At 37.9% G+C, this 26,630-nt stretch overlaps 1 protein-coding gene across 18 annotated transcripts in view; it reads left to right on the top strand.

Moving 5' to 3' along the window:
• Positions 1-26,630, top strand: part of syne1b (spectrin repeat containing, nuclear envelope 1b) — a 188,368-nt gene that overhangs the window by 144,195 nt on the left and 17,543 nt on the right. For all 18 annotated transcript variants that reach the window (XM_067456126.1, XM_067456134.1, XM_067456132.1 and 15 more), the window contains 26 exons: positions 538-720; positions 859-1,008; positions 1,131-1,307; positions 2,691-2,846; positions 2,951-3,106; positions 3,233-3,403; positions 3,491-3,624; positions 4,686-4,890; positions 5,646-5,828; positions 5,928-6,074; positions 7,170-7,324; positions 9,619-9,766; positions 9,883-9,977; positions 10,081-10,315; positions 13,503-13,697; positions 16,399-16,524; positions 16,602-16,757; positions 17,474-17,632; positions 18,919-19,085; positions 19,385-19,547; positions 19,990-20,177; positions 21,917-22,067; positions 22,148-22,330; positions 23,052-23,189; positions 23,262-23,453; positions 23,688-24,021. In XM_067456126.1, coding sequence (XP_067312227.1) covers positions 538-720; positions 859-1,008; positions 1,131-1,307; positions 2,691-2,846; positions 2,951-3,106; positions 3,233-3,403; positions 3,491-3,624; positions 4,686-4,890; positions 5,646-5,828; positions 5,928-6,074; positions 7,170-7,324; positions 9,619-9,766; positions 9,883-9,977; positions 10,081-10,315; positions 13,503-13,697; positions 16,399-16,524; positions 16,602-16,757; positions 17,474-17,632; positions 18,919-19,085; positions 19,385-19,547; positions 19,990-20,177; positions 21,917-22,067; positions 22,148-22,330; positions 23,052-23,189; positions 23,262-23,453; positions 23,688-24,021 — 4,447 coding nt within the window. The remainder of the gene's footprint in view (positions 1-537; positions 721-858; positions 1,009-1,130; positions 1,308-2,690; positions 2,847-2,950; positions 3,107-3,232; positions 3,404-3,490; positions 3,625-4,685; positions 4,891-5,645; positions 5,829-5,927; positions 6,075-7,169; positions 7,325-9,618; positions 9,767-9,882; positions 9,978-10,080; positions 10,316-13,502; positions 13,698-16,398; positions 16,525-16,601; positions 16,758-17,473; positions 17,633-18,918; positions 19,086-19,384; positions 19,548-19,989; positions 20,178-21,916; positions 22,068-22,147; positions 22,331-23,051; positions 23,190-23,261; positions 23,454-23,687; positions 24,022-26,630) is intronic.

Raw genomic sequence — 26,630 nt, 5'->3', positions numbered from 1 at the left:
CTGGAGCCTATTTAATTATTTATTTATTTATTTATTTATTTATTTGCATCCAACCAATATATTATTTTATAATTTTTTTTTTTTTCATCCAACCAATATTATTATAAGACTTATTTTATTTTTTTGCTTTTCATTTATTTTATTTTATTTTATTTTATTTTATTTATTGATTTTATTATTAAGGATGTGCTGGAGCCCATTTTTTTATTCATTTATTTAGTTAGTTAGTTAGTTATTTTCCATTCAACCAACAATCCATCTATTTATTCATTCATCCATTCTCCAAACCTCTTATCCTGTTGGAGCCTAACACAGCATCTTGGGCCATATTTAAAATAATATTATCTTATTATTTATTATTATATAATATTCTCAATTTTATGTTTTTGCCAATGATAATATAGTTTGAATAGAAGCTTTAATTAATAATTATTTATTATTTGTGTGATTATTTAAATCCTTGCATGTCCATATGGAAGTCATTCTGAAAAGCACTATATACAGGCAGTTTTATGTGTTGTCTTATCTTCTGTTCAGGAGTTCAGTAAGGAGGTGGAGACTCGCTCCAATCTGAAGGCCTCAGTGCTGAACGAGGGAAACCATCTGCTCAGGCTGAAGAAAATGGACACTGCGTCTCTGCGTTCTGAACTCACCCTTCTGGACTCTCAGTGGTCCGAACTGCTTGCCCGCATTCCCATAGTTCAAGAGAAACTCCACCAGGTACAGACCAGCACTCTTTAAACAGGCTTATCTGCTCCAACAAATACGATTAGATTCATTTCTGAGGTTCCTAGATCCTGTCTGATCTTTCTTAGTCTATTGTTTTTTTTTTAAAGATATATTGTTCATTTGTTTTAGTCTCAGATGGATAAGCTGGCATCCCGTCATGCTATCGCTGAGCTTGTGAACTGGATTTCATTGATGGAGAGAGTGATAGAAGAGGACGAGGAAAATCTCAAAGGGGCTGTTGGGTCAAAGGTCATCCAAGAGTACCTGCAGCGATACAAGGTGACATAATTTTTCAGTTTTATCAAATATCCGTTCATGTTTAAGACTAATTACTAATGACTAATTTGTGTGGAGTGTATGTTTTACATACTGTTGTTGTTGTTTTGTTCTACTTCTTGTAGGGCTTCAGAGTGGACGTCAACTGCAAACAGCTCACTGTGGACTTTGTGAATCAGTCAGTGCTCCAGATCAGCGGTGCGGATGTGGAGAGCAAACGCAGCGATAAGACTGATTTTGCTGAGAAACTGGGAGCCATGAACTGCCACTGGCAGATACTTCAGACACACATCACAGAGAGAGTGAGGCTTCATACTTCTACACACTTCTCTAACCGTGCGTTCACACTGCCGCCGGCGAGAGCGTCAAAATTCGCTCTTGCCGCCCTGCCAACGATGCTGTAGAAAGCTTTGTGGACGCGCTGCCGCTCTGACGTAGATCAAATGTTTTTTCTTTTTTTAAACTGTATTTAAAGAGGCCGCAAATCAAACAAGAATGTTGATTGATAGACTGACCACAAGTAGGGAATAAATTAACTTCATGAAATTGTTTAAATGTTAAAGTAAGAATGAATTGCATACCCGCTTAACAACGAGCGTTCTAGCGCCTGTAAAATAGTGTTGCGCGACTTCTTAACAAATTACACATCACTATGAATGATCTCGTCATAAATGATAGGGAAACCCGCACAGCAATGATCAACTTCTCTTACATTTTGCTTGGGAACTTATGTGGTTGGAACCAAAGTTTACAGGCCCGCGTTCTCTGGATTTCTCTCAAGCGGAGCACTTCTACATTCTGACTGGTTGCCGCTGGTTGCCGCCGAACCGCGTCATAGCTCATTACCATAAAGTTGAGCTGATTTCAACTCTCCTCGACGCCCAAATCATCAAAGACGTGCCGCGCCGGAGCTCGCCGCCCGGCTCCCATTGAAAATGAATGACTTCCGGCACAGTAAAGTAACAGACTTTTTGTAGATCATTTAATTCTGAAATACAAACAGTACAAACAGTAAGATTAAATTTTTGCCATTCAGAATCGCCCTTAAAAAGATTTTGTAGCAGTATCACGGCACAGGAATGATTAGAAATGGTTTTACCATTTTTATGTGAAATTATATTTAAACTTCAAGGTACTTCAAAGAATATTACTAAAACATTGAATGGCTATATGACGGAACAGATCCATATAATATATTCAAAGCAATGCTAATAGAACAGTGGTTCTCATCCTTTTTGACTTGAAGTCCCCTGCCAACATAACATCCGAATATGTTCTTCAATAAAAGCAATAGTTATTGAGGGTTATATTTTTAAAAATGTTTTTAGCATTTTAATTAAGTTTAGTTATTTTTAATGCATTAATAAATATACAATATTAACAATTATTCATTTTGTGATTCCATAAGTTTCAAGAACTATATGTTCTTACAGTAACAGTAGTTGAGTTTTTTTTTTTTTTTTTTAGCATTTTAATGAATTGATATAATTTATTAATCACTGATATTAATTAATAATACATTATCAATACACTGTATAAAAGTGGTACTTATTTGCATACTAAATTGTGATTATATACAGATTTATAATTCACTGTTTTAGTTAAACACTCTTTAGTATTTGAGGATTAAACTATAAAATGATATACATGTGTCATTTGTTACATTTTAATTTTTGTTGCTTCAGATGCAGTATCTGGAAGGCTTGTTGGCATCCTGGGTTGAATATGAGGCTAAAGTTCAGGGTCTCCAGGCGTGGCTGAACGCTCAGGAGGACAGACTCAAGAGAAAACACAGGATTGAGAATTTATCCTCCATACAGAACGCACTCAAAGACTGTCAGGTTTGTCCGTTTGACCCGACAAACAGTCTTATTTTATTCATCCTGACCTCTGTGAGGTGGCTTTCCCCACCAGCGGAAGAATGATTATTTCTCACATGTAATAGGAGATGGAAGAGATGGTGAAGGAGAAGGAGAGAGAGCTGGAGAGAGTGGAAGAACAAGCCTGTGCCCTTGTCCAAAACAAGACAGACGAGGCTTGTGCTGTTGTCATGGAGTCTTTACAAGCCCTGAATAACACATGGGCAAATCTGGACCACCTGGTATTATCATTTATTTCATTTGTATTTCATTTTAAATAGACCATAATTTAATGTTTGGTTAAAATTTTGTAAATCAAGGTTTTAAACAGAACTTTATTGATGTGTTTATGATTTTGTTTGTCTCAGATTGGGCAGCTCAAGATCAGCCTAAAGAATGTCCAGGACAAGTGGAGTCAGTACAAACAAGCGTCTGAAGAGATCAACGGCTACCTGACAGAGGGACGCTACTCTGTGTCCCGCTACCGTCTGCTCACGGGATCTCTGGAGGCTTCTCGGCTGCAGGTGGAGAGTCTACAGGTAAATCAAGTTCCTGTTCAGTATTAATCTGCAAGTTCTGAATCTGAAGTAGAAAATTACTCATTTTCTGTCCTCTGACATCTTTAGAACCTGCAGGAGGAGCTTGAGAAACAAGAGAGCAGCCTGAGAAAGTTTGGATCAGTTACACATCAGCTTCTGGAAGAGTGTCACCCGTCTGTTTCCGACACTTTAAATAACACACTAAAAGACATTAACGCCAGGTGAATGTGGTGCTAAATTTGATGCTTCGTCAGTGTTTTTATTTCTTTCTTTATTTCATTCTTTTACAATAACAACAGATTTGCAGATTATATACTTAGGGCCAGATTTACTAACATCTTGACAAAACTACTGTCAGGATTTACTAAAGACATGCAGTTAAAAAGGCAACGAAAAGGTGCGGACAGTTATTTTTGCAGCTGACCTTACAGTAAATTAATTTGTCTTAAGCCATATGTACATATAATGTACATATACAGTGTACATATACTGGTCAAAAGTTTAAAATATATTTTTTTATGTTTTGTTTCTTCAGGCTGAATTTATTTGAACTAAAATAAAGTAAAAACAATAATACTGTGAAATAGTATTATTTTAAAATATATATTTTTTATTTTAATATATTTTTAAAATGTAATTTATTCCTGTCATGCAAAGCTGTATTTTTAACATCATTACTCCAGTCTTTAGTGTCACATGATCCTTCAGAAATATGATGATTTGCTGCTCAAGAAACATTTATTATTATTATTATTATTATTATTATTATTATTATTATTATTATTATTTATTATTATTATTTGATGAATAGAAAGTTCTTAAGAATAGCATTTCTTTGAAATAGAAATAGTTTGTAACATTATACATGTCTGCTTGATGGAATGATGGGTGGTTGGTTGGATGGATGAAATAGAAAGAGTTTGTTAAATTATAAATGTCTGCATGATGGATGGATGGGTGGATGGATGGATGGATGGATGGATGGATGGACAGACAGACCAACCTAATTAGTACTTAATAGTAGTACTTGAAATGTTAATTTTTGCTTTTGTGCAATTAGGGGAAACAATGACTCTGAAGTTTGTTTGTCTTTTACTTTTATTGTATGTATTAACTGTCAAATTATTAATGAATCTTGAAAAACTAACAAAAAGTACCCAAAGGACAGTTTGGTGTATTTCTGAGCATTAATCATGGCAGTACTGTGGTATCATGGAGAAACATGTACAGTAAATAGCATGGCACACTCATATGGTAATCTGTACGTGTTTGTGGCGTTCAGGTGGAACAGTCTACAGGAGGAAATTGTGGAGCGTCTGAAGAGCAGTAAGGGTCTCCTGCAGCTGTGGCAGAGCTATAGGGACCTTTATGGACAGAGTGACTCCAGCGTCCAGTCACTCGAGGAGAGAGCAAACCAGATGCTGAAGACAGCCAGCCACAAAGACATCACTGAGGAGGAAGTGTCCACCTGGATTCAGGACTGTGCTGTGAGTGCAGCTCAGAATATCTGTGTGTGTGTGCATGTGAATCTGATTACGTGGTTATACTTTATAAAGTTTGTATTTTGTAACATTAGTTAACATGAAAACAGAACGAACAACACTTATACAGCATTAATGATTTTAGTTCATGTTAATCTCAACAATTACTACAACATAAGATCAAAAGTTGTTTCTCTTAACATTACTTTAATCTAACATGCACTGTGAACATTTGTATTAACTAGCATGAACAAAAATGAATAAATTATCATCTTTTTTAAAGTTATCGATTACTCCTTTATTAGGAGCTTTCTCTTGTCAGAAGTATCATTAATACTCACATCAAATTGTTTTTAATCCATTTTAATTATTTGATATTTTTAGATTAATGCCTTAAAAACAGTTTGTATATTCTCTCAAATAATTTGAACTAGTGATCCTACATTAAAATACACTACTTTTACATAATAATAAGATTATAATGCATTAAAACACGTGATCAATGCTAATACTAAATAATATATGATATCATGCATTATTTGTTTTAGAGGGGTAACCATAATTAAGTTGAGTATTGTGTATTACAACTGTGGCTATAGATATGTATGAAACAATGTAATTAATTATCATGTGTATGTAGATTTATAAATGCTGTTAGTGCTCTAATCATGAATTCTGAACAGCAACTTCTTTTGTAAAGTTTTGTATTCACCCTTATTAACAATGTAGAATCATTTTCCTCTCATCCCATGTTCCCTCAGGAGCTGCTGCGCTCTCAGGCTCCCGTCCAGGCGTCTTTGCAGGTTTTATTGGAGCTGGGAGAGCAGCTCAAACAGCAGGTGGACACATCGGCCGTGGCCTCCATCCAGTCTGACCACCTGTCTCTCACCCAACGCCTCAGTGCCGTGGAGCAGAGCCTGAGCAGACAGCAGGTGGCGCTGCAGGTGAGTCCAGAGGTTTGGAAATACAGGAGCGGTTCAGTCAGTGCCGTATGAATGAGAGTGTTTTAGTGTCCAGTACTGAGGTTTTTTTTTGCTCCCCAGGCTGGAGTTCGGGACTATGAGACGTTTAACGAACAGCTGGACTCTCTGTCCCGCTGGATCGTGGAAGCTGAGGAGGTTCTGAAAGACCAGGATCCTAACGGTTCCTCTGACCAGTCACTGATCTGGAACCGCATGGAGGAACTCAAGGTATTTTCACACAGACTTTCTTTCTAAAAAGTTTAATACTGATTATGCATCAGTGAATCAAGCCAGTGACTAAACTAAGCATCAGATCGTTTCTTTTAGTAGCACAAAAAAACAGTTATTTGAATTGTGATTAAACTACAGAAAGCAATCAAAGAACGCTGTCCTTATAATGTTCAGAGCTTTTAATCACACGTCACCAGTATATCTGCACACTTGCCCAAACTGCCGTTATAATGAATGACGCTCTTATGCTGCACAATGAAGCTCTTACTGTATTCATATCGATATTGTGTTTGCAAGGTTATTTTTCTCACAAAATGCTGTTACCACAACTAACAGCAATGACGAGATCACTGCATTCACGCGATAAACAGACTACCTGTCTACTCATGTGATGGAAAAAGATCTCAAAATATTGTTATAATCAGCACTTTCACGATTCGTTAATCTTTCAACAGCTGTAATAGTAAAAAAAAGTACTAAAATTATTCCAGAAGGTTTCACATGTAATGCGCTTTTCAAATGCAAAGATGTCAGCCAATCACAGCAGTGGGCGTTTACACTGAAGTCTCACAGCAGACACGCCCCTTCAAACAGAGCGTTCAAGCCAGAGGACTAAAATCAGGATAGAAAAGTGCCTTCTATTTCTAAATTATGACATTTTGTGATGTAAAAATCATACTAACAATATAAGTGCACCCCAAGAAACATTATTAAAAAAAATCGACATCATGGGAGCTTTAAAGAACTTATGAGCAAAAAATATGATCGATTTTTCACTAATATATTGCCATTTTATAATCTATTTTTGTCACTAATTCTAATACTTTCATTTGTGTTGCATTTTATAGTTTGGATGACTTTACTGCTATTCCAAAAATAGTAATAACAAGAAATGTGTATGTCCAAATATTTTAATTGAATCATAGCAAATGAGAAGTACAAAGAAATAGAATCAGTTTTACACAATATTTCCACAAAAATACCCTCAAAATAACAGAAAATCTGAAAACTGAGAGTGTGCAATCGCTTAAAAAGACCTGACCAATGTATTGATTGACCACCAATGTGATTTTTATGGGTTTTTTTGTGCAGAAACAAATGCTGAAGTTCAGCAGTATGTCTCCTGATCTGGAGAGGCTGAGTGAACTGGGTTACAGACTCCCGCTGAACGACGCTGAGATCAAACACATGCAGAACCTCAACAGAAGCTGGTCCACCACCTCAGCTCAGACCACTGAGAGGTTCAGGTTAGCTCCAGCTTAGTATGAGCAATAGTTCCTTCTCATAACCCTTTAACCATGGAAATCCTTGCATATTAAATCTTTTTTTGTTTTTTATGAAACAATTTATTAAACCTTTAGACAAGCTCTAAATAAAATCATATTTGATTAATCTGGCTTTTATGGCTCGTATAGTAGGATATAGGAAAATATGGAGCTCCTCAATTTTATTCAAAATGAGGCAAAATTATGCAATTTGATGCAGTTACTGATATTTATATGAAAAAGTAAGACCTAATTCTGATAGCTTGAAATGTAAATCAATGAGACCTTTATAACAGTATAGCAGACTACTAAAATAAAATGCATATAAATATTAGTTGTTACTCTATATCTCCCAATAATATGTTGAAGTAAGATACTATTTAAATGCTTAGTTTTTCTTTTCTTTTGTTCTTTTTTGTTGTTGCAGGTAATGCAATGCAGTACCACAATACAATGATGATTGAGATATGAACAGATAAATGTTCATCAAAAGCCTGCAACATTTAACATGATTTTTTTTAAATTATATAAACCTAAGTCCAGTCCAATGTTCTTAAAATATAGGCCACAATATGAAGTGTATCACGACCTGAAGGTGGACGTTTTTACAACTCAAATACCTTTTTTTATTTTATACAAAAAGCATAAACAATCAATCAGACAACAAAATGTGTGTTGTAAATTGTGTACAACAGGTTTTCATCATGTTTAACATTTAGAGGATAGAGATGGGTTAAATCTCCCTCTTTATTTAAAGACCTTCATAAACAATATTTTATAGAAGACAGGGCTTGACATTAACACCGCCAACCTGTCAAATGCAGGTGGATTTTAGCATTTCAGCATTATATATAAATTAAATTTGACATATCTTTTTTTTTTTTCAATTGTAGTCTTTTAAAAAGGCATCTGAAATTATAAACTGCACAAATGCACAATATAGTGTTATATATAATTTAGATTTTTCTATATATATCTGAAATGCATCCAATACTCTCATTTTCAGCAGATTAGATACACGATACCATCTGCACTTTCTCGCTGTCTTATCTCTCCGAGAGCGAGAAACCCGCCTCAATATTTTTGGTGTTCCTGGGCTTGAATCATAAGCCCCTTTCACACTGCACGTCGGACCCGCAATATTCCCGGAACATTGCCGGGTCGCCTTCTGTGTGAAAGCAACCACGTCCCGGAATTGATTACCGAATTGAGCCTGGGTCGGGGACCAAATAACATTGCGGGATTCGACCCGGGACGAGCGCTGTGTGAACAAAAGCCAAAACTAATGCCGCAACGTGTACGTAGTTATCGTGCGACTCCTAGAGCTTGTTTTTTCAATAATACAACCCTGCAGTGCCAGAAGAGCTAGTCGGTGTTTTAAACGCAGAGAGTGTTCGTATACAAAAGAAACTAAAATTAAACAAGCAGAAATGTGCGCAAACTGGACACAAGTCGCGACCACGGAGCTCCTTACTATCCGGGCTGAAGCTGAGATCGCTCGCCATTATACGTCACATCCGGATGTCACGTGTCAACTCGATCCGGGAACGTTACGGGTCGTGTGTGAAAGCGCACATATTACGGTATTTTGCTGGCTGTGTGAATGGACCAAATCTAGCGGCCCGGGAACAAATGCCGGGTCGCATTATCCGTGCGATAATTGCATTATCTGCACATAAAGCCGCTTCTCAGTACTAAATTGTTTTAAATAGTTTTTTCGCTGCTTATATATTGTGTTTAAAGGAACACGCAACTTTTTTTGAAAATAGGCTCATTTTCCAACTTCCTTAAACAGTTCAATTTTACCATTTTTGCATCTCGCTCAAAAATTGACCAAATGGTTTCTGTATTTTTCCTTTTAAAACTTGACTCTTCTGTAGTTACATCGTGTACTAAAACCGATGGCAAAGTTCCTTGATTATTAGGCAGGAATGAGAGTATAGTTCCTAGCCAGCCTAATCAGCCTAGAAAATCACAACTTTTAATTTTACGTCTGTCTTAGTTTACTATGTAACTACAGAAAATTTTAAATAGAAAAATATTGAAACTCTTTAGTAATTTGAACGAGATGCTAAGTCTAATGAGATTCCATAAATTACACTAAGCTATGTTAAAAGTGCGGAGCTAAATGGATTAGAAAACGGTAAAACTCAGCTTTTTTAATCTAGGGGAGTTGAAAAAAGTGGCTGGTGAGCAAAAAAGTTAATGTCAAGCCCTGAAAGTAGTTATTGTCAAGTGTCTGTCTACCTTCTTAAGTATTTAAATTCTCTTCTCAGTAAACTTCAGGCCCTCATACTACAGCAGCAGACATTTCTGGAGAAGTGTGAGACGTGGATGGAGTTCCTGGTGCAGACGGAGGAGAAACTTACTGTGGAGATTTCCGGAAACTTCCAGAGCCTGATGGAGCAACAGAGAGCTCATGAGGTGAGCTGTGTGAACTGTGACATACAAACGCAATTTAGGTTTAAAAGTGTGTATCCTGTCTAGATACTATTCAAATTACTAATGTGAATAAACAAATTTGTGTTTGTGTGTTATAGCTGTTTCAGGCAGAGATGTTCAGCAGACAGCAGATCCTTCACTCCATCATCAGCGATGGACAGCAAATGCTGGAGCAGGGACAGGTGGACGACAGGTGAGGGACATCATCATCATCATCCGAAATGTGCTTATGCAAGATATCAGCATACTTCCTAATACATGCTTATGTTTGAAACTCATGGTGACCGTATTTGCAGAGATGAGTTCAAGCTGAAGCTGGCTCTGCTCAGTAACCAGTGGCAGGGGGTGGTGAGACGCGCACAGCAGCGGCGGGGCATCATAGACAGTCTCCTGCGTCAGTGGCAGCGCTACAGGGAGATGGGGGAGAAGCTTCGGAAGTGGTTGGTGGAAGTGTCCCATCAGGCCGTGACCCTGCAGGCGGGTGCACCTGTCCCACTACAGCAGGCGCGAGCCATGCTGGATGCAGTTCAGGTAAATATCCTTTGACCGCTGAGAACCTCATAAATTACCACCACACATCTAGCACTTTTTTAATAAAAATAAATGAAGAAATTGTAGATACTAACATATTTTCCTTGACAGAAAAATATATACTTAGTATTGAAAATAATTACGCATGAGTGTTGTTTAAGTATTATTCAAGAAAATATTTATAGTTTTTTATTAATGTTTTTAATTGGTTTTTTATAGCTTCTGTTTTCATTTTAATGTCTATACAGTTTTTATTTTATTCCAGTTTAGTTGCTTTTTTTATAAAATTAAATAACATGAAAATGATGCCTTTGCAAAAAAAAAAAAAAAGTATTTTTAATTTAAAGTCAATTTGTCACAGAACAGAAGGAAGGCAGAGAAGCAGGATCCAAATGCAGCGGAAATTTAAGAACAAAAACAATCAAAAACCAGGAACAAAATAACACTGAGCAAAAGAACCGAAACGAAATCACAGGGACCAGAGAACACAACAGCAAACAATGACCGACAGAGAACAACTGAATCACAGGGGTATAAATACACACCAGGGAACAAGGCTAACAAGATAACAAGGGGAGTGGTAAATGGGAAACACCTGGGAAAACTAATCAACATAAAAAACTACAAGAACTACAAAACTCCACAGGAAACAGGATACAGAACATTGCACAGATAAACCTCAACATAAAAGTCCCACAGAGAACCAGACACTGAACAGATTTTATTCTAATTAACAATTTTTTTATGGCCTTAGTTTTTAGTTAATTATAGTCACCCTGCTGCCTATTTATCATCATATATTAAAGGGATCCCATGGTGTTGAGACTTGTATGGCTTAATATAACATAAATGATGTCTCTTACTGAATTATGTGGTAGAAAACCCATGAAAGATCTACGTTATTTAAAAAATCGATTTTATATTTGGACCATGGGCGGCGCCATTTTGTTTGCGTTCTAGGTTGATGACGTAGAGTGGTTGAACTCCTCAATCAGCTGGCATTACCCGTTGCTATTTTTACCACAACGCAACTCGAAAATTGTTTCAGAGTTAAACAAAACAAATGAATTGCTTTGTAATTGTACTTAAAACACACTCAAACATACATGTGCACACAAACTCACCTACACAAGTCACAAACAGATCGGCGGGCGCGCACACACACACCTGACTGCTCTGTCTCAATCGCATGCATCATCACCAAAACATCCTGCCTCTCTTCCTCACGTTACTTTATCCCAGGGCTATTCAAATCTTACCCTGGAGGGCCAATCCAGTGCAGAGTTTAGCTCCAACCTTAATCAAGCACACCTGAACATGCTAATCAATGTCTCCAGGATCATTAGAAAATCACAGGTTGGTGTGTTTGATTAGGGTTGGAGCTAAAGTCTACAGTGCATTGGCCCTCCAGGGTAAGATTTGAATAGCCCTGCTTTATCCCATCGTCCTACCTAGATATTTCCCTCTGCTGGTCACATTAGGCATTATAGTTAATCTACTATCAACAGTCTATCTAGGGAACAGGATGTGTTGAACAGGATATCAACACAGGGAATAGATTGAGGGTTATGTATGCGCGCGCAGTGCGTGCGTGTGTGTGTGTGTTCGCGCCGATCTGTTGGGGTGTGTGTGTGTGTGTGTGTGTGTGTGTTCGCGCCGATCTGTTGGGGTGTGTGTGAGAGTCTGTGTGAGAGAGAGAGTTTGTGTGCACATGTATGTTTGAGTGCGTGAAGTCGGACAGCTGTTTGTAAATCGGCTGTACTCGTTATTGCGGTGGAACGTGAGACTGAATGACTGCACTCGAACATGCACTATGGTGTCGGACAACACTACAAATGTCCGTCCCTTCAAATAATGCCCTATTTAAGGGTATAGGGTCGATTTCAGATTCAGCCCCTGTCGTGGAGACTGAGCAGCCCAACATCTCGATTGAGACAGAGCCTGTCGTGTGCGCGCCCGCCGATCTGTTTGTGACTTGTGTAGGTGAGTTTGTGTGCACATGTATGTTTGAGTGTGTTTTAAGTATAATTACAAAGGAATTCATTGGTTTTGTTTAACTCTGAAACAATTTTCGAGTTGCGTTGTGGTAAAAATAGCTACGGGTAATGCCAGCTGATTGAGGAGTTCAACCACTCTACGTCATCAACCTAGAACGCAAACAAAATGGCGCCGCCCATGGTCCAAATATAAAATCGATTTTTAAAATAACGTAGATCTTTCATGGGTTTTCTACTACGTAATTCAGTAAGAGACATCATTTATGTTATATTAAGCCATACAAGTCTCAACACCAGGGGATCCCTTTAAAATATGAACATAAATAGGCAGATTATTGTAGTTAACTAAAATTTAAAAAAATGTTTTTATTGAAATACAATGTTCTGTCATTCAACTCTATATGGTGCAGGCTAATAGGTCCTTTAACTACCTGCCCATAATAACATTGTTATCTTTAAGGCACAGCTGATTGGTTCCTGCTGTATCAGTAGCCAATGAGCTTGCTGATCACCCTTCAAATACTCAGATAGCATTTGCTTAGCAGTGCAGCGCGCTTTCAGAAATCCTTCCCCTTCCCCAGATCCACCTGTATAGATCTGCTATGGGTAATTCATGTGTACAGCAAAAGCATGTCTTGCTCACAGCAGTGTGTCGTGTGTGTATTGGCAATAGCAATTCCTGTACTTACTCTGCAGAAGCAGCGTAGCAGATCTATTCCGCCAAGACCAAATATATCAACATTGTCATACCCATTATCATGCCAAACACACCAATAGCTAAAGCTAAAACTGAAGTAAAGTCATATACCTATATACAAAACAGTAACAAATGAAAATGACAAAAACACAACAAAATTACTAAAATGTTAATTAAAAAGGAAAAAATTTATAATAGTATCTCAATGATGCTAAAATAAAACTGATGGGCAATCATAATATGCATTTCTATAATTATATGCGTGAACAGGCCATGCCTACTGCACATACATTTGCACAGGGTACACTTGGATTTCCTTGCTCATTGATGATGAGTGCCATACTTCTAAACCATAGTAATATTCTGTAGACGAAATTAAATAGCTTGTTCACTGCACTTGAATTGAAAATTAACTGCAATTTGTAAAGAGGGATGGATCTAGAAACATTGTGATGATTTTGTGATGGCTGACGCTCTGTTGTTGTTGCTGCAGCTGAGGGAGAAGGTTCTGCTGAGGCAGCAGGGCAGTTACATCCTGACGGTGGAGGCCGGCCGACAGCTGCTTCTGTCTGCTGACTCACGGGCCGAGGCGGCTCTACAAGAGGAGCTGCTCAACATACAGGAGCGCTGGAGACGCGCCAACATCTGCCTGGAGGAGCAAAAGAAAGAGCTGGCCGTCCTGCTCAGGGTACAGTGCTTTATGTCGCCGCACCACCTGTGGAATTTCTTTGCCGTCTTTATTGTCTAGGTCATTTTAGTGATTTTGTTTTCTTTTAAAAAGTTTATTCTACGATCCCACGATCATGGAAAACCTCAAAACATCAGGGAATTTTTCAATTGTAATTTCCAAATCTGGAAATAAAATATATTTCTTAATCAAATAAGAAATTAATTTGATTAAAAGACATTAAAAGTTCATTAAAAGACGTTAAGATTTTAAAGAATGATCGCAAATCCAAGGATATAAGTAAAAAAATAATTTTTTAAAAAAAAAAATCCCCTTAACAGACCAGTTTACGTTAAATTGTGAAATATAGTGAAAAAATATGAAATATTACAATGTGAAATGACGCATTAGTCCATAGGGTTTTCCATCAAGATGACAGAGAAAAGAGTGCCAGATTTGGTCAAACTGCTCAATTGTGCCATTCAGTCAGTAGCACATTTTTTCCAGATGTACAGGGAGTACAGAATTATTAGGCAAATGAGTATTTTGACCACATCATCCTCGTTATGCATGTTGTCTTACTCCAAGCTGTATAGGCTGGAAAGCCTACTACCAATTAAGCATATTAGGTGATGTGCATCTCTGTAATGAGAAGGGGTGTGGTCTAATGACATCAACACCCTATATCAGGTGTGCATAATTATTAGGCAACTTCCTTTCCTTTGGCAAAATGGGTCAAAAGAAGGACTTGACAGGCTTAGAAAAGTCAAAAATAATGAGATATATTGCAGAGGGATGCAGCAGTCTTAAAATAGCCAAGCTTCTGAAGCGTGATCATCGAACAATCAAGCGTTTCATTCAAAATAGTCAACAGGGTCGCAAGAAGCGTGTGGAAAAACCAAGGCGCAAAATAACTGCCCGTGAACTGAGAAAAGTCAAGCGTGCAGCTGCCAAGATGGCACTTGCCACCAGTTTGGCCATATTTCAGAGCTGCAACATCACTGGAGTGCCCAAAAGCACAAGTTGTGCAATACTCAGAGACATGGCCAAGGTAAGAAAGGCAGAAAGTCGACCACCACTGAACAAGACACACAAGCTGAAACGTCAAGACTGGGCCAAGAAATATCTCAAGACTGATTTTTCTAAGGTTTTATGGACTGATGAAATGAGAGTGAGTCTTGATGGGCCAGATGGATGGGCCCGTGGCTGGATTGGTAAAGGGCAGAGAGCTCCAGTCCGACTCAGACGCCAGCAAGGTGGAGGTGGAGTACTGGTTTGGGCTGGTATCATCAAAGATGAGCTTGTGGGGCCTTTTCGGGTTGAGGATGGAGTCAAGCTCAACTCCCAGTCCTACTGCCAGTTTCTGGAAGACACCTTCTTCAAGCAGTGGTACAGGAAGAAGTCTGCATCCTTCAAGAAAAACATGATTTTCATGCAGGACAATGCTCCATCACACGCCAAGTACTCCACAGCGTGGCTGGCAAGAAAGAGTATAAAAGAAGAAAATCTAATGATATGGCCTCCTTGTTCACCTGATGTGAACCCCATTGAGAACCTGTGGTCCATCATCAAATGTGCGATTTACAAACAGTACACCTCTCTGAACAGTGTCTGGGAGGCTGTGGTTGCTGCTGCACGCAATGTTGATGGTGAACAGATCAAAACACTGACAGAATCCATGGATGGCAGGCTTTTGAGTGTCCTTGCAAAGAAAGGTGGCTATATTGGTCACTGATTTGTTTTTGTTTGGTTTTTGAATGTCAGAAATGTATATTTGTGAATGTTGAGATGTTATATTGGTTTCACTGGTAAAAATAAATAATTGAAATGGGTATAAATTTGTTTTTTGTTAAGTTGCCTAATAATTATGCACAGTAATAGTCACCTGCACACACAGATATCCCCCTAAAATAGCTAAAACTAAAAACTAAAACTTCCAAAAATATTCAGCTTTGATATTAATGAGTTTTTTGTGTTCATTGAGAACATGGTTGTTGTTCAATAATAAAATTAATCCTCAAAAATACAACTTGCCTAATAATTCTGCACTGCCTGTAGAGTGGAAGTCTAAAATACATTTCTATTGTAAAAATCCTCACCTATTATCAATAATCAAAAATAATTATTATTTATCATAGTCATAATTTATTGGTCATAAAACCCCTGAATTTTAGTATAAAGTGTAAATTAAATACATAGTTACTAAATATTAAATAATTCTAATAATTATATAAATATAAGTATTATAACTTTTACTATAAATAAAAATGAAAATATAAATATTACTTTAATAATCACAATAAAATAATAATTTTAATATGAATAATAATAACATATTTAAATCATATTTATTTAGTATTATATGTCACTATAAGTTCAACTATAACATTTTAGTTTGTTGTAAAGATAATTGTGGTGTTTGATGCTTTGTGTTTGATGGGGTAGTTTTGTTGAATATTCATTTCTTAAAGTTCCATATCTTTTCTCTTTACTTTTGCTCTCAAACAAATGATGCATTTATTGTTTAGTGTTTTACCAAAGACTTGAGTTCCACCAAATCATTACAAAGAGCCGGCTCAAGAGTGTTTCTTTTGTAAATCAGACGTGACTACATCAGTTCAGGGCGTGTTTTTAAATGATAGGGCTCTGCATTAATACTATAACTATTCAGAATGTGATTTATGCAGCCAGATTTTTGACTGTATATTTTAACTCTTTGTAGGATTGGGAGAGATGTGAAAAAGGTATTGGAGGATCTCTGGAGAAACTGAGAGCATTTAAGCGACAGCTGTCCCAGCCACTGCCAGATCGCCATGAGGAGCTGCAGTCTGAACAACTACGCTGCAAGGTATGCAAAGTTCAGGTTCAGTATGTGGAACTGAATTGCAATGAAATGAGCGGAAATGAACTTTACTTTCCTTACAGGATCTGGAGAGCATGTTTGACGGCTGGAAGGAGGATTTGACCCATCTAACTGTGTTGAGAGAGTCTCTGTGCAGTTACATCAGTCCCGAGGATCTGCGTGTGCTGCAGGAACGCACTGAGCTCCTGCACCGGCAGTGGGAGGAGATCTGTCACCAGGTACACAGGCCTTTAGGTGGTGCTGTTCCACTACATATGCCCATCACTGGTGGTGCAGGTGACATTTTCAAATCATAAAGGGCATCCCTCCTAGACATCATCAAACGGATGCTCTCTGTGCTCCATAGGAAGCTCATTAAGTTTTAAAACACATCCACAGATATTCAAAAACACATTCTCATGAATAAATATAGGGCAAATAGAGTGGATATTTACTGTGCCGCTTTAGTTAAATTTCCTTTTTCAAACATTAATTTATCAGCGTTTTGCAGATTATACTGCTTAATTTTTTTGCTAGTAGAAAGTAAAGCAAAGCATCAGTATTTAGCTCAAAATGAAACTAAAATGCAAAGCAAGTATGATTTTTTTTTTCGTGCACGCTCTTTGTGGCATCCGGTGCGTGAGCTGAGACACCACAGGATGTGAGTGTACGTTTGATATCTCAGTACACAGAGTTAACTGTAGGTACATACAGACTGTAAGAAACTCTTCTTTAAAGCTGTATTTTTTAATGATTCTCTGGTCAGATATTTATCTTTTTCTTTAAAGTAGTTTTGGGCATTTGTAACGGTGTGTTTGTTTAAAATTTAGTTTTGGACATTATGAAGATCAGAAAGACGCTAAGTGTTTAATTTAAACTGCCTAAATGAATCTTAAATGCTCGGACATGTTTGTAATTACTGAAGGCCTATGCTTATGTGCATTTGCCTGTGCAGTTGTGTCTGCGCAGACAGCAGGTGAGTGAGAAGCTGAATGAATGGGCCATCTTCAATGATAAATACAAGGAGCTGTGTGAATGGCTGACACGTATGGAAAGCAAAGTATCCCAGAATGGAGACGTCAGCATCGAAGAGATGATTGAGAAACTACGAAAGGTAACAGTGTAATCAAATCTTTGCCTTAGCCACTAAATACATGTCTTATAATGTTATGCTGATCACCGTTAGCTTTTGGCTTGCTCAAAAATTTAGACTAAATTACTGATCTGCCTGCATTGACACTATTTATGACAACTGAAATTAGCTGGATAACATCACTGTTTTCTCCAGAGAAATCAACATTTTCAATCAAATTCTGTCATTATTTTCCTGTTAACAATGTGAAGCTGCTTTGAAACAATCAGCATTGTAAAAAGCGCTATATAAATAAAGGTGACTTGACTTGACTCAACTCTAAAATATATATTTTGAATATATATTTATATATTATGTTTGCTTATATATGTGTATTATTTATTATATAGACACTGCCTGGCCAAATACTGCCCACTATTTGGATTTAATTAGGCAAATGCTTAAGAGTCTATGATTGGATCATTATTGCAGTGGTTATTATGTTTCTAGCATGTGATATGTTTGGCTTTAGTAGACTTTACAGAGTGCTTGACTTGTCAATACAAGGTCTTGACCAAAAATGGATGCACCTCTTGATGGAAATAAATGTTGTGATGTTATTTACATTTTTGGTCAAGAGTCCAGCACTCTGTAAAGTCTCCTCCAGCACATCCCAAAGACGTTCAGTGAATTAAAGTTCTGGACTCAGAGGTGAAGATGATTCTTCAGGCTCCCTCCCAACCATTCTTTCACATTTTGAGCTGACGAATCTTGACATTGTCATTCTGGAATATGGTTATGGTTCCTACATGGTTGTAATGAAAAGCTACACACTCCATCAATTAGGATGAGAAGAACTGATGCCAAACATATAACACGCTAGACACATAAAAATCACTGCAAAAATAATCATTGACTCTTAAGTATTTTCCTATTTAAATCCAAACAGTGACTTAATTTATTTATTTTATTTATCATATTGTTTAATTGTAATATTTATAATAAATTATATAACTGTGTTATATAATTTGATTTGATTTGATTTTACTTTATTGTTTTCAGAAAGTTAGGATTATGGTTTCCTAATACCTTAATATAATATTTATTACAAAAACTGTAGCTCATGTAGTATTTTGGAAGAAACTCTTTTAAACTCTTTTCCTTTTTTGTATGACGTGTTTGTAGCAACAGCCCCTCCTTCAAAATCAACTAGAATTGTATAAACTATAACTATAGACTTTTAACTATAACTATAGACTATAAAACTAAAATGAGTTTGAGACTCCCTGTCTGTGTCTAACCGCAGCACTGTCTCTCTGCCTTCTCAGGACTATCAGGAGGAGGTGGCGGTGGCTCAGGAGAATAAATATGAGCTCACGCAGCTGGGTGAACGTTTAGCTCAGGCCAGTCATGAGAGCAAAGCCTCTGACATAGAAAACAAACTCAGTAAAGTCCACGAACGCTGGCAGCACCTGCTCGATCTCATGGGGGCCAGGTAACTCACACCGCATTGTGGCTCGGTTGGCATTATCCTCACTATTTTATACAATATTGACTCAAAGTTACACGCACATGCTCCTGTCATGTTGAGCCATAGTCATGCTCATGAGGGTTATGCAGGTTTGAATTGCTGTGATTACTGTACATTTCCTCTTCAACCTCATAAGTCTACTGTTTTTAAAGGGATACACTGAATGGCATATATAATATTAAAAGGTTTTAATATGAAATAGTGTGCTGTATATAGATATTCATATTTATGTATGAAAGGTAAACATTTCTTCGTTTACACAGGGTGAAGAAGTTACGGGAGACTTTAGTAGCCATTCAGCAGTTGGATAAGAACATGAATAGTCTGCGCACTTGGCTCGCCCACATTGAGACCGAACTGTCCCGTCCCATCGTCTATGACACCTGCGACTACCAGGAGATCCAGAGGAAACTGGATCTGCAGCAGGTGCAAAAACACATGATGCATTCAAAAATAAACGCATTAGGTTTATGCCCTACTAGTCACCCTACTGACTTGTGTAATTATCAGGTTGTAAGGAAAGCACAATCCATTTTAACAAATTCCTCCCGTCTACTTCAGTCTGAATTTAATATCCTACCCGCCGGACGTAGATTCAGATTTCCTACTGTTAGAAGCAATCTGTATAAACATTCATTTATTCCTACTGCGGTTTCTTTGTTAAATTCTGGTATGGGAGGAGTTTTGGGGAGTAGGTAGATTTTTGGGCTGCTGTGGTCTTGTGTTTTTTAGGTGTTTTTTAATGTTTGTAATCTATTTTTTATGTATGTGTGCTGGTCTGGTTGCAAATCAAGTTGCTCTTTGGGGACATAAACAAATAAAGTGAAGTGAAGTTTAGGATAAAACATAATTTTTGTTCTTCATCCAGGAGCTGCAAAGAGACATCGAGAAGCACAGCACAGGTGTGGCATCCGTGCTGAACCTGTGTGAGGTTTTGCTGCACGACTGTGATGCCTGCGCTACGGATGCTGAGTGCGACTCCATCCAACAGGCCACACGCAGCCTGGACCGTCGCTGGAGGAGCATCTGCGCCATGTCCATGGAGAGGAGACTCAAGTATGACCGGCTGATAAAGCTCATACACATATGCTGCGTCCCAATTCGCATACTATCCGTCCTAAATAGTATTCAAAATGAATGTTAGTGTATCCCAAAGACACCCCAAAATGTCAAAATGTTAGAATCCAAAGTGTAAATCTGTGCACATTCTTAGGGATAATATTATCTACAACCCATTGCACTGTGGACAAACACGAATAGCAAGTGTTAAAAAAAACTACAAACATGGTGGATGTGTGAGACGACAGATGACAGGTTTAGATAAAGGGGTTTGAGGGATTAATAACCACTATCTAACCTGACGAAAAGATTTTTAAGAAATCCTCAATGATGAAATGCATGACTAGAAAAATTGTTTACAGGTATTTTAAATGTTTTATTTAATCAACTTGTACTGAATGTAATTTAATTTCTACTTTCTGAGTATGAGTTATCATACAGTAAAAGACAACAAGCACTGTAATGGTTTTGCCAAAAACTCAGCTGACTGGCTTCTCTCCTGTATGATTGACCTCTTCAGACCTAAGAGCTGCACATGAGCTTCTGTTGACCTCCTAACTGAACTCCTTTACACAAATTGATCATAGATACTATGTGCAAACAATAACCATAATCAAAGTATTCAATATTCAAAGTGCAAATAGAGACCAAATTTTTCTTCAAGCATACAGATACAGAGCTAAGAGATGGTTACAAATTTAATAGTTGTCATATTGGGAGATATTTGCATGCCGCAAGGAGCCGCTTTCAAACAGCGGCAACTTATTGAAATCGTGAATGCACATTCCCGTTTACTTTCACTTTAAATTTCGCGATCGTGCGTATACTCTGTGGTTAGAGGAGCGATGGTGCTGAACATGCATTTAAAAATGTACGTCTGGCGCTTCTGCTGCGTATCCAATCCTCCGTCACGGTTTAGTCCACTAACACGCGCTCAATGCGAGCGCTTCACTAACACGAACACACACTCATAACACATGCTCCTCTTCTCGTCACGTGATCACTACTGAGGAAGACTCGAACAGCTCGTTCTAGATGAGCAGATAGAATTAAAGCTACTGTTATGACCTGAATTAAATAGTTTTTATTCCTATAAAATCAAAACTAGATTGGAGGCGTAATGTAAACGTAGCGTTGGCATATTCTATCCTAACTTAACCACCCTCACACTCCATTAGATATGAGGCAAGACAGCTTTTCAACTCGACGAGAAATCTCGTCACAGTCTCGTGAGATTATCCACATTAGATTTAATCTGCAACAGCAGTGTGAATGTTTATAAAGATTAATTTAGTTATTAACTTTTAAAGGGGTGATGAATTGAAAAAAACTTATCTTTACGTTGAGCCTTTGATATTTAAAAGGTCATGGTGATATAAGAATATACTGTAAGTTTCAGAGCTGAAAACATCCTTCATAGTCAAAGAAAAGCTTTTACACACACACACACACACACACACACACACACACACACACACACACACACACACACACACACACACATACTTGGGTTTATTTTAATTTCAGCTAGTTGCCAAAGCAGCATTTCTAATTTTATTTTATTTTATTTTAGCTTTATTAAAATTTAACAAAACTCAGACTCAGTTTATATGATATATGATATGATATTATATAATATGATATGATATATGATAGATATAATAGCACTGCTCAATATGTGTTATATATCTGCTAAATGACAATTAACCTAAACCTAAATGGTGCTCATTTGAAAGGATTGAGGAGACGTGGCGTCTCTGGCAGAAGTTTCTCGATGACTTCTCTCATTTTGAGGAGTGGCTGATGGTGTCGGAGAAGACAGCCGCACTGCCAAACTCTTCAGGTGTCCTTTACACTGTTGCCAAAGAAGAGCTCAAGAAATTTGAGGTGAGATTCATCCAGACTGAATGAATGTAGTATTAGTGAAGAGATTTATGATATCAACACTCAATTATGTGCTTTTACAGGCATTCCAGCGGCAGGTGCATGAAAGTTTGACGCAGCTGGAGCTGATCAATAAACAGTATCAGCGACTGGCACGTGAGAATCGCACTGACGTGGCCTGTAGTCTGAGAGAAATGGCTCACAATGCCAACCAGCGCTGGGATAACCTGCAGAGAAGAGTGTCCTCCGTCCTACGCAGGTTAAAGGTATATAGACATTTGATTCATTTAACCAGCATTTATACTAAAATTAGATGGACATCACTGTATATTATAATAACACAAATCTGAAAGAACTTACTTTATATTCAAGCTAATAAAACATTACATTTATGCCTGTTAACATCTTATCAAAATTAGATTACATTTAATTTATCAGTTGCATAACACTATCCAGCACAAAATGTAACCATTTTTATCTGAAACTATAGACATGAACAAATGAAAGCGAAGCATTAAAAGTTATGATGATACATGAGCTAAAGCCGTGTTAATGCAAGATAAATGACTGCTAAACTTTCCTATTATTAAGGTGGATTATTTTAAATTTGTTTAAATAAATAGTGTTATATAACTTTTAAATATTGTAGTATTGTTAGTAATGTGATATATACGTAATATAATATATAACATTTTAAAATATACTATATTATATTATAAATATATTTAAATATATTATTTAATATATTACTTAAAATAATTAAAATTAAATTAAATGTATGTTACTATAGAGTATTATAATATACATTCTTCGTTTTTATTATATAATTATTAATAATAAAATATAATATTATTTAAAGCATATTTAAGTTATTTATTATTTTTATTATTTTGTAAATTAACCCTGCACTCTATTTGAGTAAAAACAAGTGTGCTTTTACTCTGAATCTGTTCTTTGATTGCAAAACGCTTTTTATGTCCACCACAGCACTTTATATGTCAGCGGGAGGAGTTTGAGACAGCGCGAGACGGTATTCTGGTCTGGCTGACTGAGATGGACCTGCAATTAACCAACATTGAGCATTTCTCCGAATGTGACGTCCAGGCCAAAATCAAACAGCTGAGGGTACGCATCTGACCTTTAAAACTGCATATATTCTCCTGCCATTCTCTTATGGAGGTTTTCTGCCCCATCCAGGCGTTCCAGCAGGAGATCACTCTGAACACGGGCAAGATTGACCACATATTCCAGCAGGGTGAAGCTCTTCTAGAAAAGAGTGAGCCGATAGATGCTGCTGTGATCGAGGAAGAGCTTGAAGAACTGCAGCGTTACTGCCAGGAAGTGTTTGGACGTGTGGAACGCTACTACAAGAAACTTATCCGATTACCGGTACATTACATACATTTTCTGACTGATATTCTCTTGCAGTCTTTTTTTATATTCATTTTATTTCCATGTTTATTTATAATTTACTTTTTATTTTAGATGTAGATTTTTTTAAATTCTTCATTAATTTATTTTATATGCATATTTTTTTTATCATTTTATTTAATCCACTTTAATAATTTTAGTCAATGTTTAGACAGTGTTTGAATCACCAATCTTCCCAACTCCTTTATCCAGCTCACAGACGATGAACATGACGTCTCGTTCTCGGACCGGGAGTTTGATCTGGACGAGGCTGCTGACGTGTCCAGCTTTCCATGGAGCGAGCGTTTGGGTGACGGTTTTCTGTCCCCTCTGCCCTCCTCCAGTCGGTCTGCATCTCTGGCCGCTCCTCTACGGGCCGAACGCTCGGGTCGAGACACTCCGGCCAGTGTGGACTCTATCCCGCTAGAGTGGGACCACGATTATGACCTGAGTCGGGGTTTGGAAAGCGCCAGCAGAGCCTTGTCCTCTGAACCAGGAGATCAAGGAGACGATGGATACCTGCAGGGCTCAGCATCTGCCCTCTCAGGTCAGTGTGTGCTCTTTAGTCCAATAAACACATAAGAGAGAATAAGTAAGGGATATTCGGTATCTGGTTAAGCTGCACGATTAATCTTTACAAAAAATGCAATCCCGATTCAAACACCCACACAATCTCAATCCTAAATGACAATGATTCCCGTATGTCTATTAAACCTTAGACAAAATCAAGTTGTGCTGCAACTGAGCCAGAGAGAGCAGCTGTCATGTAGGTGTAAAACAGCTTCACAGTCTTTTCAACCACATCATTATTTCCATTTTACAAATATTCAAATCATCACAGAAGTACTGGAATAAAAGTTTATAGTTCAGATAGTTTATAGTATAAAATCAGCAAATCACCTAACTTGGTGCTTCAAATAAAGATTTTATCGATTACGTCATTACGCCACTAGATGACAAAAAGTGACTTAAAAAAATTGTTTGTCATTGAATCAGTCATTCACAAGATTTGTTCAGAAACACTGATTCATCCAGTAATGAAACAAGTATTTATGAGCGAGTCAGTGAATCAGTCATTTAAACCAATTTAAAAAAAAATTTATTCAAAATATTTAAACATTTTCAATAGACTGCGGCTATTAACATTTTGTCAGAAACTCTAGTAAATTACGTCACAGTGTACAAAACAAGCATTCTAGCAACAAGACTAACTCTTCAACAATATAACTGTAAGCCTACTAAACTATTAAAGGGGTTATTAAAATGTATTTTTTATATATTTTTTATATAATGTTCTCTGAGGTCCAAATTTGTTGGCAAGATGTTTTTACATAAAAAACTAATAGGCTAATTTCTATCCTGTTTTTGACCCTCTCTTTAAAAACACTCTTTGATAGGCGCTTTCAAGACTGGGAGGTATGGTTGGGTTACAGTTTTGCATATTAAAATAATTATCCATTTCACAGCTTAACTTTTTCCACATTTTTATGTTACAGCCTTATTTTCCTCAAAATTCTACAAACAATACCCCATATTAATGACAAGTAACTTGAAAGAAGTTTAAAATCTGAAGCACCTTTGGCACCAATTACTGCCTCAAGTCTTTTTGAGTATGGTGCTACAAGCATGGCACACCTATTTTGGGGCAGTTTCTCCCATTATTTTTTGCAGCATCTCTCAAGCTCCATAGGGTTTGGATGCAAAGACATTTTTAAATCTCTCCAGAGATGTTCAATCGTGTTCAAATCTGGGCTTTAGCTGTGTCACTCAAGGACATTCACAGAGTTGTCCCGTAGCCTCTCTATGTTTTAAGCCACTGTGTGCTTAGGGTCGTTGTCCTGTTGAAAGATGAACCTTCCCTCAGTCTGAGGTCCAGAGCACACTGGAGCAGGTTTTCATGAAGGATGTATCTGTACATTGCTGCATTCATCTCATTCATTCATCTCAGGTTTGTCTTTGCATCCAAACCTGAGCTTTGCCATCCAACCTGAGCTTAAGGTCTGTGTGGAGGACGTGAGCCGAGTCTTCAAAAAACAGAAGACCAAGAAAGCTTCAGGCCCAGACGGCATCTCATCTGCTTGTTTGAAAGCCTGCGCTGACCAACTGGCCCCAGTCTTCACGCAGATCTTCAACAGATCATTGGAGCAGTGTGAAGTTCCCAGCTGCTTCAAACGCTCCACTATCATTCCCGTCCCCAAAAAAACCAAAATCACTGGACTAAATGACTACAGACCTGTTGCTCTCACGTCTGTTGTCATGAAGTCATTTGAAAGACTGGTATTGGCCCACCTAAAGGACATCACTGGACCCTTGCTGGATCCTCTTCAATTTGCCTACAGAGCAAACAGGTCTGTGGATGATGCAGTCAACATTGGACTGCATTATATCCTGCAACATCTCGACAGACCGGGGACCTATGCAAGGATCCTATTTGTGGACTTCAGTTCGGCCTTTAATACCATCATGCCTGATCTCCTCACAGCCAAACTGACCCAGCTCTCCATACCATCCTCAATCTGTCAATGGATCTCTAGCTTCCTGACAGACCGGCAGCAGCGAGTGAGACTGGGTAAACTCACATCCAGCACTCTTACCATCAGCACTGGTGCCCCCCAGGGGTGCGTTCTCTCCCCACTGCTCTTCTCCCTGTACACCAATGACTGCACTTCTAAAGACTCCTCTGTCAAGCTTCTGAAATTTGCAGATGACACCACTGTCATCGGCCTTATCCAGAACGGTGACGAGTCTGCTTACAGACTGGAGGTTGAACAGCTGGCTGTCTGGTGCAGTTATAACAACCTTGAGCTGAATGCGCTCAAAACGGTGGAGATGATAGTGGACTTCAGGAGGAACAGCCCAGCACTCCCCCCACTCACCATCATGAACAGCACTGTGGACGCAGTGGAGTCATTCAGGTTCCTGGGAACTACCATCTCTCAGGACCTGAAGTGGGACAATCACATTGACTCCAATGTGAAAAAGGCTCAGCAGAGACTGTACTTCCTTCGTCAGCTGAGGAAGTTCAACCTGCCACAGGACCTGCTGATTCAGTTCTACTCAGCTGTCATTGAGTCGGTTATATGCACCTCCATCACTGTCTGGTTTGGTTCAGCTACCAAATCAGACATCAGGAGACTGCAACGTACCATCCGGACT

The sequence above is a fragment of the Pseudorasbora parva genome, chromosome 10 (genome assembly GCF_024679245.1).
Source record: "Pseudorasbora parva isolate DD20220531a chromosome 10, ASM2467924v1, whole genome shotgun sequence".
NCBI lineage: Eukaryota > Metazoa > Chordata > Actinopteri > Cypriniformes > Gobionidae > Pseudorasbora > Pseudorasbora parva.
This window is presented reverse-complemented; position numbering and strand designations above follow the sequence as displayed.